This window comes from Phoca vitulina, unplaced genomic scaffold (assembly GCF_004348235.1).
Source record: "Phoca vitulina isolate PV1807 unplaced genomic scaffold, GSC_HSeal_1.0 scaffold2, whole genome shotgun sequence".
NCBI lineage: Eukaryota > Metazoa > Chordata > Mammalia > Carnivora > Phocidae > Phoca > Phoca vitulina.
In genome coordinates, this window is record NW_022589705.1 from 87,294,922 (window position 1) to 87,312,139 (window position 17,218).

General features: G+C 44.0%; 1 protein-coding gene across 7 annotated transcripts in view; it reads left to right on the plus strand.

The window, feature by feature from the left end:
* Positions 1 to 17,218, plus strand: part of UBR4 (ubiquitin protein ligase E3 component n-recognin 4) — a 131,881-nt gene that overhangs the window by 33,928 nt on the left and 80,735 nt on the right. For all 7 annotated transcript variants that reach the window (XM_032392514.1, XM_032392520.1, XM_032392546.1 and 4 more), the window contains exons 24-42: positions 36 to 158; positions 248 to 477; positions 2,341 to 2,462; positions 3,848 to 3,945; positions 5,219 to 5,376; positions 6,141 to 6,350; positions 7,498 to 7,599; positions 7,902 to 8,002; positions 8,233 to 8,431; positions 8,826 to 9,014; positions 9,441 to 9,504; positions 10,989 to 11,180; positions 11,966 to 12,036; positions 12,128 to 12,275; positions 12,711 to 12,938; positions 13,591 to 13,761; positions 14,804 to 14,986; positions 16,090 to 16,248; positions 16,583 to 16,735. In XM_032392514.1, the coding sequence (XP_032248405.1) occupies positions 36 to 158; positions 248 to 477; positions 2,341 to 2,462; positions 3,848 to 3,945; positions 5,219 to 5,376; positions 6,141 to 6,350; positions 7,498 to 7,599; positions 7,902 to 8,002; positions 8,233 to 8,431; positions 8,826 to 9,014; positions 9,441 to 9,504; positions 10,989 to 11,180; positions 11,966 to 12,036; positions 12,128 to 12,275; positions 12,711 to 12,938; positions 13,591 to 13,761; positions 14,804 to 14,986; positions 16,090 to 16,248; positions 16,583 to 16,735 (2,901 nt within the window). The remainder of the gene's footprint in view (positions 1 to 35; positions 159 to 247; positions 478 to 2,340; positions 2,463 to 3,847; positions 3,946 to 5,218; positions 5,377 to 6,140; positions 6,351 to 7,497; positions 7,600 to 7,901; positions 8,003 to 8,232; positions 8,432 to 8,825; positions 9,015 to 9,440; positions 9,505 to 10,988; positions 11,181 to 11,965; positions 12,037 to 12,127; positions 12,276 to 12,710; positions 12,939 to 13,590; positions 13,762 to 14,803; positions 14,987 to 16,089; positions 16,249 to 16,582; positions 16,736 to 17,218) is intronic.

Consider the following 17,218-nt stretch of genomic DNA (forward strand, 5'->3'; position numbering starts at 1 on the left):
AATAATCTGAACACTTTTTCTTGCTGTCCAAACAGGATCACCTTATCAAACAGGGCATGAAGGCGGAACATGCTGGTTCTCTCCTAGAACTGGCATCCACCAAATGTAGCTCAGTGAAGTATGATGTTGAAATTGTAGAGGAATACTTTGCTCGACAGGTATGTTCGTTTTGGGTCCATAATACCAGGATTTAGCTTTTGCCGTAGCCCTTTGCCACAACTAATTAATATTTTGGGTACTTTTAAAGATCTCATCATTCTGTAGCATCGACTATACCACCATCTTGCAACTCCATGAAATTCCAAGTCTGCAGTCCATCTACACCCTTGATGCTGCCATTTCGAAGGTCCAGGTCTCCCTGGATGAGCATTTTTCCAAGATGGCCGCCGAGACCGATCCTCATAAATCTTCTGAGATCACCAAGAACCTGCTTCCAGCCACTCTACAACTCATTGACACCTATGCATCATTCACTAGGTGTGACGGGCTGCCTGACCGCAGATGTTGGAAATGGGGAATTGAGATCCTTTGGCTGTTTACTTTCTTTAGAAGCCTGAAAATTCTTCAAATTGAGCTTGGTGGTTCTAAGTACTGTTCACTGTGCAGATCCTTAAGGACTGAGAATCTTACATTTTTTTCTTTTTGTCAGCTCAGGGTTTTTTTCTCTCTTGGTAAAATGTTTTTTTCTCTAATATAAAGAAAGGGATGCCTGATGAGAGAATTTTCAAATAGTTCAGGAAGAGCCAAGAAGAAGTTTGATTTCTATAAATCTTTAAATATTTTGTAGCATTTAACTTGTAGGATACAAGGAAAGATAATGAAATTTCCCCAAACATGTCATTTCTGTCATTCACTGAGATGAAGCTTTAAATGCTTTTTAAATTTCATGTAGGTAGTTAGAGAAATTTTGTAATGAGTCGGGGATTATTTTGAAATCCAGTCCTTTCTAAAATAATACACATTGCAAATTGCACGCCCTATAGACTACTTCTGCATGATGTTTAAATACTTGGAATCTACGTTCAGTGTATAAAGATGGGGAGTTTATTCACAAAACAAAATTTATGGCTTTTCTTACGTGGGAAGAACTGGCAAAACTGCGTCTGACTTGGCACGTAACATTAGCACACCAGAGTTGAGGAATGGCTACCCCGTGTAGCTGTTCTCACTGGGCCCCTTTACTCTTATTTACTTTCTCTGGTCCCTGTAGGATTTCACTGTTCAGCTCCTGTTCTATGGAGCTTTTATGCTAAAAGGGACTTGGGTCATTGTAAAGCTTAACTAAAGCCTAAGTTTGAATGTCTTGGAGTAAGTAGAGCGAGGACTATTGTTGGAGGCACAGTTCTTGACGATACATGAGCAATAGGCATGAATAGCAAATGGGAGAGCTTGCTATGTGTCAGGTATTTTTCTAGGTGCCGGGGGGATTGCAGTAGCAAAGCTGACCAAGTCCCTGCCCTCTGAGAGCTTCTAGGCTCCAATCTGGCCCATTAGGCCAACTCTTTATATAATAAGCTGTTAATAAATATTCCTGGCAAGTAAGTTTGGGAAGTCCTGAGTAAATACAGGTGAACTGCTTTTGAAAAAGTATAGAACAGTTGACCTTTGAACACCGTGGGGTTGGAAGCACCAGTCCCCCTATGCAGTTGAAAATATGCATAGAACTTTGTTTTCCCCAAAACATAACTACTGGGAGCCTACTGTTGACCAGATGGGGAAGTAAAAGGACTTGAGTAGGACTGGAGTTAAGGGTGGTAGTTGCCCTCTAAATTTATAGCCGTTTGTATTTTTCTGAACTGCAGTAATTGCCTTATTGATAACAGGAAGTGTCTATTAGCTCACATTTTGTATATATTTGTATCATATACTGTATTCTTACAATTAAGCTAGTGGAAAGAAAATGTTATTAGGAAAATCATAAGGAGGACAGAATATGTTCACAGTACTGTATTTTACTTATTGACAAAAATCTGTGTGTAAGTGGACCTGTGCGGTTAAAACTCCTGTTGTTCAAAGGTGGACTGTACTTCTCAGAGCCTTCAGTATATACACTGCCAATCTTCCAAGACCAGGGGGAGGTGGGTAGATAGTGTTCAATGTTTGCCAAGCTCATTTGTCCTAGAATTGTGTTTTGGGGACATTTCAGAGGATGGAATATTCTTTGGAAAATAGCTACCCATTGGGATTTTTACGAGATCACAAAGGGGCGGGTACTGTCAACTACATTTAGTAGATTAGGAAACCGAGGTACAGGTGTTTCAGTTTGTCTAGGGCAGTTTCTTCTAACTATGATGGGAGTAGGTTCTTCAGCTTTCATGTATCCCCTATTTTTTTCTTCAGAGCCTATTTGCTGCAGAACTTTAATGAAGAAGGATCCACTGAAAAACCTTCCCAGGAGAAATTGCATGGCTTTGCTGCTGTTTTGGCTATTGGCTCTAGTAGGTGCAAGGCAAACACTCTGGGTAAGTGAATGTGCTTTTTGAAATGCTGTTACCACTGGTAGGACGAGTCCTACCACTTGTCTACCTGTGTACTGACATTTGCCACTTACTGGAACCTTTCTGTGTATCAAACGTTGACATAGGTTTATCTCTGTCAGTCCTCTCAGAAGCTTTATGAAGTGTTATTTTCCCCTTTTACTCCATAGGAGACTAAGTCTTAGAGAAGTTAATTTGCCCAAGATCCTACGTCTTGCAGGATGTGGAGGCTGGGATCCAAACCAGTCATTTGGTTCTAAAGCATTAGCCTGTGTTCTCCTTTTCATTTATGGAGATCAGGGAGATTAGCAAGCTGCTGCTTCGTGCTGGGCAGACCTCTTCCCCATGTTAGGAATGATCTGGTAAAAATGGAGGCTGGGGAAGCAAAAGGACTTGAGCAGGACTGGAGTTAAGAGCAGTTATTATCCTCTCAATTTATAGCCGTTTGTATTTTCCTGAATTGCAAGCTTTAAATGCCCTTTCAGTGTTCAGATAGTCACACTTTTGGAAATTAAATTCTCCTACTTCATGGAATGCTGTTCTTTTTTTTTTAAAGATTTTATTCATTTATTTGACAGCACGAGAGAGCACAAGCAGGGAGAGCAGCAGAGGGAGAGGGAGAAGCAGGCTTCCCGCTTAGCAGGGAGCCCAACGTGGAGCTCAATCTTGGGACCCTGGGATCTGACCCGAGCCGAAGGCAGATGCTTAACTGACTGAGCCACCCAGGCGCTCCTGGAGTGCTGTTCTTGATGCGCATTAAGAATCCCTGCCTTCAGGGGCACCTGGTGGCTCAGTCAGTTAAGCGTCCGACTCCTGATTTCGGCTCAGGTCCTGATCTCCGTGTGGTGGGATCGGGCCTGTGTCAGGCTCTGTGCTCAGCGGGGAGTCTGCTTGAGATTCTCTCTCTTTTTTGCTCCCCACCTGTGTCTCTCACTCTGTCTCCGAAATGTATAAATAAATCTTTAAAAAAAGAAAAAGAATCCCTGCCCTCAGATTTGTCTTGAGAGAAGAGACTAAGGTGCTACCTGTTTGTGGAAGGTGTAACAGACGCTGAGTAGTGATTTTAGCCTGACTTGTAGTGACATGCTCCCGCTTTGTATCCCTTTCTCAGGTGTCGTCTTTACTTGCGAGATTAGAAAGTGACTATGATGGGAAATGAAAACCTTATAATTGACATTGTTAGCTATTAAGCAATTAGCTAGTTCTTGGATGTAGTACTGCTATTGGAAAGATCCATCTAAGCGATCTTAGTAATTATGTTGACAGCTTGGGCAATGGTGTATCTTTCTGCATTTGGGCTTGGCTTTAAAATAGTATGTGTCATTTTTTTCTCGCTTGTGATGAGTCCTCGTCCTTCCTGTCGCCTCCAGGTCCCACACTGGTTCAGAATTTACCATCCTGGGTGCAGGCTGTGTGTGAATCCTGGAACAACATCAACACCAATGAGTTTCCCAACATCGGATCCTGGGTGAGTGTCTGTTCTCAGAGTAGGGATGTGGAGCGCTAGCCATTCTGTGTTCTGTTCTTATTCCTTAGGCTGAAAGTAACTGCAAGAGATCTTGGTATGCTGCAATATATTTGCTATGGTTGAATCGATAATCAAAGGCTTGAATTACCCAAATGGTACCCAGGTGGTTGTTTTGTTAAGAAATCTGTGTTACTGTGTTATAAGACAGCCGTTTTATTATTCGCTCTGTTTCCTTGTCTCTTTAATACTGGGTTGTGAAGATTAATTGTATTAAATATAAGGTGCCTGGCACAGTCTTTGGCTCCTGAATTCTCAGTAAATGTGAGCTGTTTTCATTTTCTTTTTAGGAAAAATATCAGGAACCTGCTCCTTTTGTCATAGTTTTCTAGGGTAGCTTTCAGGTTCTGGAGGCTGTTGGAAGACTGTGGAGTCTCCTGTCAGTTCACTTGACCTTTGTGTCTGCTCTGCTCAAATTACCTCTATTAACATACTATTCCCTTGTCACAGTTCTTTGTGAAAGTCAAGCATTGTAATCTTGTTATCCCTGCTTTATAATTGTGATCTCTATTTACATCACCCGGAGCTATAGCGGAAGGATAATGAAGATATTTTATTGGAGACTCTAATGCTTTGCAAAATACACCTCCTTCTTAATTATTAGAGATAGTAGTTTTAGTGTTAAGTAGAATATATTCTAATTATTTGAAAACTGGTGTTGGGTATCTTAACTTTGTACTAACATTTAAAAAGCTTTTTGTTTTTTGAGAGGAGGAGAGAGAGGGGGAGGGGTAGAGGGAGAGGGAGAAAGAATCTCAAGCCGACTCCGCGCTGAGCACGGAGCCTGATGAGGGCTCCATCCCATGACTTTACTAAGATCATGAGCTGAGCTGAAACCAAGAGTCAGACGCTCAACTGACTGAGCCACCCAGGCACCCGAGAGAGAATCTTAAGCAGGCTCCATCTCATAACCCTGAGATCATGACCTGAGCTGAAATCAAGAGTTGGATGCTCAACCGACTGAGCCACCCAGGCGCCCTTTAACTTTTTAAATTTTAAGTTACCTTTGTACTAACTAAAAATTGTTAACTGCTTCCTTCGCTCTACCCCACTTTCCTTCCCAGGATGAGTAATAGTGTATACTGAGTAGAGTCATTGTCTAGAAACCTCAGTGGGTCTTAGTTTATGCCACTGGGTTCTTTTCCCCCCACGTGAGAATTTTTATCCCTGCTAGATAGACGGTCTGTCCATTCATGTCTGTTTTGCTTCCTTTCAGCGCAATGCCTTTGCTAATGACACCATCCCTTCGGAGAGTTACATCAGTGCTGTGCAGGCTGCTCACTTGGGGACTCTTTGTGGCCAAAGTCTGCCCCTGGCTGCTTCTCTGAAGCACACCCTCCTCTCACTGGTCAGGCTGACCGGAGATCTTATTGTGTGAGTATCTACTACAGAGCCCTGCGTGCTCTATTTCTGTGTTCCTTCGTAGCTAAAGGAAGATGGAGTTTATAATCGTGTAATAATGCTTTTCTTGTATGCTTCTGTAGCAAAGAGAGTCTGTTGTTTCAGAGTGGACTGTGAGCATTAATCTAGAATGTGATGTGAAAGGTAGCAGAATACCTCCTCCCCTCTGGCAGAAAAGGCCATCCAGGCTTTAAATCATACTGTAATTTTGAGGTGCTTTGGGTTGGAGTTTTAAGGTGGCAGTGATAGATTTCAAATCCTGCATCTCCAGAATCCTCGCGGGAGTTAGCCTCTGCTCTTGTGGGGCCTGGGGCAGGCCAGGGAGGCACTGCTTTGTCTTCCTGTACGTAGGACCCGGGTGAAGGCCTCTATCACATCGCCTTAAAAGTGATCCAGATTCCTGGCAGTTCTACGAAAGTTGTCTGGGATGGGTTTCTAGCTTAGGTTTCAGTTAATTTTCTTTTCTGAATATTACAAAGTACATTTTATATTGTTAATTTAACATTTTAATAAATGGACTTCTCATGTGGAATGATTTTTGTTTTGTTTCTGATATAACAATGAAAAATAAAATTATGAAGTTGTATGATTACACTGTATGTAAAAAATATCAAGGGGAAAAAGACAGGAGTAAAAGCCCTCCTCCCTCAGTAAATGATTGAGTTGCCCTATCCTTGCCTTTGCAGCTTTGTGGCAGGAGTATATGCACTAACATGGTTTCATTTTCTTTGCTGAAGTTGGTCCGATGAGATGAACCCGCCACAGGTAATTCGGACCCTTCTTCCCCTTCTTTTGGAGTCGAGCACTGAGAGCGTCGCTGAGATCAGTAGCAACTCCCTGGAGCGCATCCTGGGCCCTGCGGAGTCTGAGGAGTTCTTGGCTCGAGTGTATGAGAAACTGATCACTGGTTGTTACAACATTCTGGCTAATCATGCAGATCCCGATAGGTGAGCCTCATTGAGGGGGTGGTCAGGCTCCCGTGACCTCGTGCTGCTTGCAGCCGAATATACCAGTGCTGTCTTCTTTATGTCATTAATTAATGGCTTATTGTGCTTTTTAACAGACAGTTCTGTACTTGTGTTCATTTTATGTTCTTGTGGACATGCACGAAAGGTTATTTGGAATCCGCTTTTATGATTGTTAGGAATCAATGTTGAGAAAGTGGAAGGCTTAAATGGTTCAGATTTGGAAACTTTAAGTAATTGAACAGATGCTTATCAAGCGCCTTACTTGATGTAATGAACTGTACAAAGGAGCTTCGTAGAATTTCTAATATTTTTAGAACCATGCCTCTGAGATGGGTGGTGGGGACTTACCTAAACCAAACCATTGTTTGACTTTGGTAGTTTAGGCCGTAGTGATGTGGGCGAGTCCTTAAGAGCAGCAGAGTGAGTTGCAGCTTTGTCCCACTGAGAACTGTACTAATGAAGGGTCCAAGTATGGACATTGCTGGCTTTTTGTTGTTGACTCCACAGAGTTTCATCAAGCATTTCTTTTTTTTTCTTTTCCTCCCTCCCTCCTTTCCCTTCCCTTTCTTTCTTCCTTCTTTCCTCTCTCTCTCCCTCCCTCCCTCATCCTTCCTTCTTCCCTTCCTTCCTCTTCCTTCCTTCTTTCCTTCCTATTTATCTGTCTATAATTTGAAACAGCAGCAATGATTCTTTGAACTCTTAGCCATTGACTATATCCTTTAAGATTTTAGGAACTTTTTCGTTTTGTTATAGTTTAATGTGTTAGATATGTACTGACCTCCTGTGTAGCCAGGCTTTATGCTAAGCTTTGAAAAAAATTTTTTTAAAGATTTTATTTACTTATTTGACAGAGATAGAACACAAGCATGGGGAGAGGCAGAGGGAGAGGGAGAAGCAGGCTCCCCGCTGAGCAGGCTCGATTCCAGGACCCTGGGATCATGACCTGAGCTGAAGGCTGATGCTTAACTGCCTGAGCCACCCAGGCGCACCTTATGCTAAGCTTTGAAAAAAAATTGAATATTGTCCTTAAGGTTTAGTCATAAACTTTGGATTTTTAAAAATCAATATTAGGAAGACATTGAAACAGACCTTATTTCTGGTAGTTAATTTTTCTTTTGATCCTCAGTGGACTGGATGAATCCATCTTGGAGGAATGTCTCCAATATTTGGAAAAGCAACTGGAGAGCAGCCAGGCTCGTAAAGCTATGGAGGAATTTTTCTCTGACAGGTGAGCCGTATTTTGTTTTACTCAGTGAACATTTTTTGAATGTCTCCTGAAAGCATTAGGTATTTTTGTCTCAGGGAACACTTAAAGCCTGCTTTAGGTGTTTGTACCGGGGGGAGGACTTAGATTAATTGCTGGTCCTTCAGGTTATTGATGAGGGGTTGATTTCATGAACACCTGGTGTCGTTGACTGACAAGTGACCAGTCCCCTGAGGGGAGATGACATCGTGAAGAAATAGAAGCGGATGCCTTTTTATGTGAGCCTTAATGTGATTCTCCCCTTTTTTACTCCTTCTGCCTCCCAGTGGAGAACTCGTGCAAATCATGATGGCAACAGCCAATGAGAACCTCTCTGCTAAATTCTGTAACCGAGTTCTGAAATTCTTCACCAAACTCTTCCAGCTGAGTGAGTGACAGCTTTTAGTAATCTTCTTACGGGAACTTTGATGTCCAGCTAATACTGTGCATATCTTCTGCCCGAGTATAACTACCGAGTAAAAAGTGCAGAGAATCCCTGCAAGGAAGTTGGGAAGGCAGTTGGAAACTTGCCCGAAGCCTTTCCTGGCTCCTAGTCGGCGCCTTCCCTCCTGTCCCTCACCCTCCGTCACTGACCGTAGCCTCTCGGTCTGTCCCTAGCTGAGAAGAGCCCAAACCCGAGCCTTCTGCATCTCTGTGGCTCTCTGGCACAGCTGGCTTGCGTGGAGCCTGTGCGCCTCCAGGCCTGGCTCACCCGCATGACTGCGTCGCCCCCCAAAGACTCTGACCAGTTGGATGTGATTCAGGAGAACCGGCAGCTGTTGCAGCTGTTGACTACGTACATCGTTCGGGAAAACAGGTAGAACACATGCATTTGAGTCACGTGTCCCTAAGAGCCCCAGATGAATGTTGACAGCATTTGCGGCGTTCTTTCCTTCAGGCATTGGTCCTTAGCATTTTGAGCGACTCCGGAGCTCCCCTCACTAGACTTAAGGAATCTAGTAGAGCTCCTTAATTTCTCCTGTGGAAAAACTTTGCAGTGACTGGGCCTGTCAGTTGTCACATGGGTGAATGTTCTGTGCTCTAATAGCTGAAGTCCAAAACTGGGTGCATATATATGGAGTGGGGAGAAAGGGGGTGGGGAGAGTCATGTATTTAATGTTTAATTTTCAATGTCTCTTACTTTTATAAATTTAGAAGTACAGTCAGATTCCTGTTGTTTACTTACTAATTTGCTGTTTCTTTTCTACCAGCCAAGTTGGGGAAGGTGTGTGTGCTGTGCTTCTGGGCACCCTGATCCCCATGGCGACAGAGATGTTGGCCAACGGTGATGGGACTGGTTTCCCTGAACTCATGGTTGTGATGGCCACACTGGCCAGTGCAGGTCAAGGTGCCGGCCATCTTCAGCTTCACAATGCTGCTGTGGACTGGCTGAGTAGATGGTAAGATGATGAAATTGGAGGGGCCTATCTATAGGTGCAGCGTTGCTCTTAGAGAGAAGGGGGATAGATAATGAATTACAAGTTATTTTCTTTGTAGCTTGGAGTGAGTATAAAAGAACTTGAGTCTCTACCTTTTTATTGGGGATTGAGGGAGTAGTCTGTAACTGTTCACTTGAGACTCAATCTTTGTTACATTCTTATAGAGTTTCCTGTTCATTATCCTTAGGAGAAGTCTTAGGGAAAGTGTATCAAGTGTCAGTGATAAGACCAGAGCACCTACACCTCAGTGTTTTCTAAGCATGCCTTTGCTTCCCAGTGTCACAAATTGTTGCAGGATTCATGAAAACTGCTTCCTTTTCTTTGGTTCCTTAGATGATTTTTGTGTCTCCCCTGTCCCCCCCCCCCCTTTTTTTTCCTTTGGGACAGCAAGAAATACCTATCACAGAAGAATGTGGTTGAAAAACTGAATGCCAATGTAATGCATGGAAAGGTAAGCAAAGTGCAGCATGACAGCAATCAGGGACTGATGATTCTTCTTTGTGATCACATAGAAGGCTCTCCGTTTGACTGGCTTCTGGCCTTGGCCAGCCTGGGTACAGTTTCAAAGCCCTAGGAGTTTGTAACGTGAACTGCATGCCCTCGGGCCTCTGCTGGGTTGTGAGGAGTGATGGGGGGAAATAACAGGGTAAACAAAAAACATCCAGCTGAATCCTTAAAACCTAGTGAATTCTTGCTGTTTTTTAGACATTGGTGTGCTGTAGAAAATTGTCTCCTGCTCCCGCATTGGAACTGGGTACTCTGACTAGGTGGTATATGGGGTCACCGACTGACTTCTTTGCTCTAGTCCACTTACTAGAATTGTTTAATTTACCTGAAGGTTCAGGTCACTGCTGTGAAGAACGGTTTTAAACTGACAGAAGTCTTGCATGCAGGCATTCTTCTCCTCCCCTTGTCCCACCATGAACCTGACAGAGGTGGCTAAGAGCAGCTAACTGACCTCTGAGACCCAGCACTGCACCATTCATGTCTCCTTCCTTTCTTGCTAGTCTTTGTCCTCTCAGCTCTGAACTGTCAGAGCGCCTAGGGAAGGAACTTAGAAATATGAGGCCTTGATGCCAGGCTCCTGGGATTTTAGGCAAACATGAGCAGTGGTTTGCTGGAAAATTTCGCTTGATTTCTGAAGCTATTCCTCCCTACTGCATAAATTTAAAACCCAGTAACGTAAATGTCTTTTACTAATGGTTAAAAAAAATGCTGTTGGTAGGAAAAAAGCCAATGAGAGCCCATTCATACTTTTAATCTAGTCTTTTTATTATATTGAGGTATCCTTGACATGTAACACTATATTATTTTCAGGTGTACAGCATAATGATTCAATGTTTGTGTAGGTTGTGAAGCGATCACCACAATAAGGCTAGTTAACATCTGCCTCCGTACATAGTTGTAAAATGTTTTTTTCTTGTACTGAGGACTTTTAAGACCTATTCTCTGAGTGACTTTCAAACATGCAATACAATATATTGTTAACTATTGTCCCCATGCTGTGCATTATATCCGTGTGACTTACTTATTTTATAACCGGAAGGTTGTATCTTTTGAACCCCCTTCATCCATTCTCCACCCACCCCCTGCTTCTGCCTCTGGCAACCACCATTCTTCTTGAATGGTTTTTGCCTCCAATTCTACTCTGTTTTCCTGATTTCATTTTTACCTCATTTTACAACATTTTGTAGAGGGTTGTTTTCGTGCTTGAGAATGAATGAATCACATTAATTCAGCCCAATGTATTAACTGCTACATGCAGTCACAGTGCTCAGAGCTGAGGAAATAGGTAATTAAAATGTTTTTTTTGTCTGCTTTTATACGAAGTCTCTGATCTTGAGCTTTATTGAGGAGAGTTTGAGAAAACATAGTACACAATAATCACATATGGAGAACTGGTTTCTGTGGTGTGATGGTGGTCTTTTCTTCCAGCATGTGATAGTCCTGGAGTGCACGTGCCACATTATGTCTTACTTGGCCGATGTCACCAATGCCCTGAGCCAGAGTAATGGTCAAGGCCCAAGTCACCTCTCGGTGGATGGGGAGGAGCGGGCCATTGAGGTGGACTCAGACTGGGTGGAGGAGTTGGCAGTGGAAGAGGAAGACTCCCAGGCTGAGGATTCAGTAAGTACCACATCATCATCCAGGCAACCATGCCAGTTTATTAACGGCTGACTGCCACTGACAGAGCTCATGCTAACAAGCCTTTGGCCCTCTTTTCTAGCCCCTGTGAGCTTCAAAACTCTCCCACTCCTGTCTGCTTTCTCCCACTTTATATGACTAATGCCAGACTGATTTTCCAGGTCTGCAGAGTAAGCTGTAGGGATCTGATCTCTTAGGGAAGGGACTGTTTAATAAGCACATGGCTTCTTCCATGCAGAGTCACTTACTCTGCAGTTCTTCAGTGTTTGTATCCTAAATGGAGTCTTAGGGATGATTTCTTCATGGGGATGGTGTGAGCTCTCTTACAGAGAAAGCTTAAGATTTCTTTTATTTATTTATTTTAGAGATTTATTTATTTGAGAGAGAGATGGGGAGAGTGAGGGCGAGCATGTATGAGCAGGGGGAGGAGCAGAGGGAGGGGGAGAGAGAGAGAGAGAGCCCCAAGCAGACTCCCTGCTGAGCACTGAGCCTGATGCAGGGCTTGACCCCACGCCCCTGAGATCATGACCTGAGCCAAAACTAAGTCAGATGCTCGACCAACTGAGCCACCCTGGCACCCCTAGATTTTTTTTTTTTTTTCCTAATCATAAAACCTTAAGCTCTCACCTGGAATTGTAGCACGTTTATAGCCTGCAGATAATTTCAAGGGGTAAGTTTTTACTGGTCATTTATGAATCGACTGTTTATTCTCTGTAGGCCTGCGTAGAGGGTATATTTCTGATTAAAAAGATTTATTATCTTTGAAGGATGAAGATTCTCTTTGTAATAAACTCTGCACTTTCACGATCACTCAGAAAGAATTCATGAATCAGCATTGGTAAGAGTAGTTCATTCTTTCAGGTGAGGATTTGTTGGGCCTTGGACTGTTGGCGCAGCTGGGCTCATTTACTCATTCTCGTTCTTTGTAGGTACCACTGTCACACCTGTAAAATGGTAGATGGGGTAGGTGTGTGCACAGTTTGTGCCAAGGTGTGCCACAAGGATCATGAGATTTCCTATGCCAAATATGGTTCCTTCTTCTGTGACTGTGGAGCCAAGGAAGATGGCAGCTGTTTGGTGAGAGTTTGGAACATTCGCTGGGCTAGGAAGGGTGACTCGTTAGTGACACGGGAATGCTGAAGCCAAACTGGGAAATTGCCTTGTCACCTTCGTGGTAGCCCAGGTCTAGGAGTAAGTTCTGGGTCTATCACTGATCATGGCCTAAGCCACTTCACTTAAAATGTTAGAACTTTCAGGGTCCTTAAAAATCTTGCAGTTTTTTTTCTAAGACCTGCCACAGTTTCAGATGTTGTTATTAAGACCTGTGGCTGTGAGTGGCGAAGTATTAGCTACTAGGTGGGTACCATGAAGATCAGAATTCAGGCGGTTGGATATCATTTAAATGTTTGGCCGATTTCTCCTCCGGATCTGCATTTCCCACCAAGATCTCAGGCAGCATTTCATCTGTGTTTGTGGTTCGAGCTTTGGGCTTCTGACATTTTCTGTCCCTAGGCGCTGGTGAAGCGAACTCCCAGCAGTGGCATGAGCTCCACCATGAAGGAGTCAGCCTTTCAGAGTGAACCCAGGGTTTCCGAGAGTCTGGTGCGCCACACCAGCACATCTCCAGCGGACAAGGCCAAGGTCACCATCAGCGACGGAAAGGTTGCTGACGAAGAGAAGCCCAAGAAGAGCAGCCTGTGCCGTACAGTGGAGGGCTGCCGGGAGGAACTGCAGAACCAGGTGGGGGTTCTGGTGGTGCCTGGGACGCTGGGTGGAGTGCGGAGCCGGGCCAGCTGGTTCCCGAGCGAGCCATGCGCAAGGCTCTCCTTGCAACGCCCCTAGTGGGGCTGAGGGACGCTTTGTCCTTTCTCTTGAGTTTACTCATTTTCACGGGACAGATCTGAGTAGGGCCTGTTGTCAGCCCCTGCCTCACAGGGAGGGATTTGGGACTGAGGAGCAATGGGGGGGTTTGAGGGAGCGTCTGTTTTAGTTGTGTAATACTCTAGAACACCTTCCTTGGCCAGTGTTTTCTCATCTGAAGCACAGAATACAGAAAGTCATTTACATGATTGTTTTCTCAGTTTTCTCAAGGATGGCACATAACCAGAACAATTTTAGATGCATAGGAGAGAATTTAGCTAATCCTGTGTGATGGGTGTATTCTAGCATTAGGGTGTCTACATGGGATTCCTGGTTTAGAAAGATTGCTCTAGAATTCGTAGCACGATTCCAATATTATCGAAAGGAAGAGATATGGCTAGAATATCAAATTGGAAGTGTGGAAGCTGGATTCTAGATTCTGAAGGTAGTTATTGGCAAGATTTATTATGATGAGTATGACCTGTTTTCTTTCTTTTTTTTTTTTTCACTTGTGTATTTGGATTTTTCTCAGGCCAATTTCTCCTTCGCTCCTCTCGTGTTAGACATGCTCAGTTTCCTCATGGACGCCATTCAGACCAACTTTCAGCAGGCTTCAGCTGTGGGGAGTAGCAGCCGGGCCCAGCAAGCCCTCCGGGAGCTGCATACCGTGGACAAGGTGGTTGAGATGACAGATCAGCTGATGGTGAGTGTGGCAAGAGCAGCACATTTGCTGAGATGCCAAGGTGTGCTGGATGCTCTAAAGAGTATCCTTAGGACAGCCAGTCCCTAGCTAGCCAGTGGGGAGATCCACGTGTGAGGTGTGTCTTCAAAGGAACACACAAAAGGTCCTTTGGGCCAACTCAGTGAGTAAGTTCCCTTTCAGTTCATAAGAATATATGAACGCCCAAGATGTGAGGAACAACATCTGAGGGCAATTATACTAGTTAGAAATTTTTTCCGTATATAAAGTAGGACACCTCAGGTCCCACTGGCTTGCAAAATCATATTTGTCGTCTTCTGCTTATAGTCCTTCAGGTAACTCTAGTTCTTCATGAGAAATGGCTTAGAAGTTGTAAGTCATTATCCACTTTAAAACCTACTGCTCAGCACTGAGAATAGGAGTTCTGGTGTGTTCTGCCTGTCAGGTTTAGCAATGGTGTGAAATAGTGGAAACCAGCCTAAAGTGTCTGTGCTTCTGAAAGGAAAGTGTACAAATGAACGAGGTATAGGAATAGATCTCATAAAGAAACTGTTTTTAAGGGAAAAATATTCCCTCAGAAATAAACACATGTACATACAGATATTCTGATATTTTAGTAAAAATGAGTCACAGTTTTACAGTAGTGGCTTTTAGACTTTGAGCTGTTAAAGATGAAGCGAATAAGTATTGGGGTGGTGTTGGGGATCCATAAAGTTGCCGACTCAGTTTTGCCAGGTCAGATCAATGAAAAACATTCCCTCTGTTATCACCGTCATTTGACGTAAAAAAAAGGGCATTTTAATATTTTAAGAAGCCAGTACTTTTGTATTAATTAAATTTAGCTTTGTGAAACATTCACTACGTTGTTCTTAATTGCATTGACAAAATAACTTTGAGAGGCTTGCCTAACTGTCCGTGGATTAGACTGGAATCTGTTGGTTTTGAATGACTGCGTTATGCAGTGTCTCGGTCACATGAATAGTGGATGGATCCACTTGATCTCTTTGGCTTACTACTGCCTATTCTCTGCTTCCTTCTTTGCCAGGTTCCCACCTTAGGCTCCCAGGAAGGCGCCTTTGAGAATGTTCGGATGAATTACAGTGGTGACCAGGGCCAGACTATTCGACAGCTCATCAGCGCCCATGTGCTCAGGCGGGTGGCTATGTGTGTGCTCTCCTCCCCGCATGGGCGCCGCCAGCATTTGGCTGTCAGCCATGAGAAAGGGAAGGTGGGTTTCTAGTTCTTTCCTACTCATTTTAGGTCATATTTGTCTTAAGTGCTAAACAAAACAGATAGATGACTATACTCAGATTGGTCCTCTGGGAGAAGGTCTTTTGGGTTCCAAGAATGCTTTACAGGACAGAGCTCAATGAGCTTTTCTACTCCAACTCTGAGTTCATTGGTTAGACTTAGAAGTAATGTGACTAGAACAAAGTTGCTGCTTCTGATGAGTAGTTTCTTACTCAAAACCTATCCTTCGAGCCTTCAGGGAAAGATAATGACTAGCGATTATCTAGGACAGCGTGGCTCCCAGGCTTGGTGTGGTTTGGTCATGCTGGAGGCAGGGCACAAGCCAAGAAATAAGCGTCTTCATGGGAAGACACAGTGTTCCTTATTTAGTTCTTTCCTGTCCTCCTGGCCCACTATGGACACAGGGAAGCTTATGTCGTTTTAGAGAACCAGTAGAAGTTGGAAGGGTGGCACGTATCTCAACATTTTTCTGTATTCTGGCTTCTTCATCACTAGTGAAGTTGTTTTAACTTTACCTTAAGTGGAAAACAAACTAGGAATCTGATAAGTCTATAAGGTCCCTCTAAAATACTTCAAAACAAAACAAAAACTTGTACAGAAAACTAGAAAGGATGATAGTACATAGGGAGTGGGTAATTATTTTCACGAACTGTGTATAAAGAGGAGCTGGTTTCATTACTCCTCTCTTTTGTCGTCACTGGAAGGAGGAAATGAAGGGATCCCATCTCTCTCCACTGGGAGAAAGAGAGGGTTTTCCTAAGAGACTTTAACTATGGACTAGTACCCCATTGAAGGAGCTTTTGTTGGACTCTGTGTCCTCTAAGAGGATGGGGGTAAGAATAAATTGGCAAGGGGCGCCTGGGTGGCTCAGATGGTTAAGCGTCTGCCTTCGGTTCGGGTCGTGGTCCCAGGGTCCTGGGATTGAGCCCCATGTTCAGCTCCTGGCTCAGCAGGGAGCCTGCTTCTGCCTCTACCCCTCCCCTTGCTCGTGCTTTCTCTCTCTGTATCTCTGTGTCTCAAATGAATAAATAAAATCTTAAAAAAGAAAAAAAGAATAAAGTGGCGATTGTCCCCTTGCAGATCACTGTTCTGCAGCTCTCTGCACTCTTGAAGCAAGCAGATTCCAGCAAAAGGAAGTTGACTCTGACCCGCCTGGCTTCTGCCCCTGTCCCTTTTACTGTGTTGAGCCTCACTGGGAATCCCTGCAAGGAGGACTACCTGGCCGTGTGTGGGCTGAAGGTAATAATCTGATCCAGGTTTGATTACTTTGCGCTACAGATCCTGATCTTTCTTTCCTCTGTTCTCAGCGCCGCTTTCTCGTTCTCACCGTTAAGATTAAAACCTAAAAGCCTTTGGAATATAAAAGAAATCTTTCTCTGAATTTCTCCCAGCTCTTGCAGATCTTTCTTGTATTGGAAACGATTTTTGTGTGTTCTCGGAACCTGAGTGTATTACTGGACAGTGTGAATACTATCTGAAGGCAGGGAATGTCAGGGAAGACTTGCGAGAGGTGAAATGAGTCATTCTACTTCCCGCCATCTTTTAACCAGTCTGTTCCTTAAACCCTGTCCAGGATTGCCACGTGTTGACCTTCAGTAGTTCAGGCTCTGTTTCGGATCACTTGGTGCTGCACCCACAGTTGGCAACGGGCAACTTCATCATCAAAGCGGTGTGGTTACCTGGTTCACAGACCGAGTTAGCGATTGTCACTGCAGACTTTGTCAAGGTACAGTTCCTGCTCTTGGATGATGTGGTCCTAGAAATGTTTTGTTTTTAAATCCAGAATGTCTGATCTCCATTATGTGCTAGTTCTCCCAGAAATTAAAAGTAAGCAATCCTAATTTTGTCGCCTTTTGTTATGGTGCTGAGCTAGAGCTTTCTGTGTGTAGGCAATATGACGTTGTTTCTGGTTCTCCCCGTTTCTGGGTTCTTCCCCCAAGCGCATGGGTTTTCCTGTACTTGTCACAGAATATGTAGATGCGTATCTCTCCCCTAGTCATTCCTTGAGGGAGAGTTAAAAGATAACTCATCTTGGGGCGCCTGGGTGGCTCAGATGGTTAAGCGTCTGCCTTCGGCTCAGGTCATGATCTCAGGGTCCTGGGATCAAGCCCCGCATCGGGCTCCCTGCTTGGCGGGGAGCCTGCTTCTCCCTTTCCCTCTCCTGCTCCCCCTGCTTGTGCTCCCTCGCTCTCTCTGTCAAATAAATAAA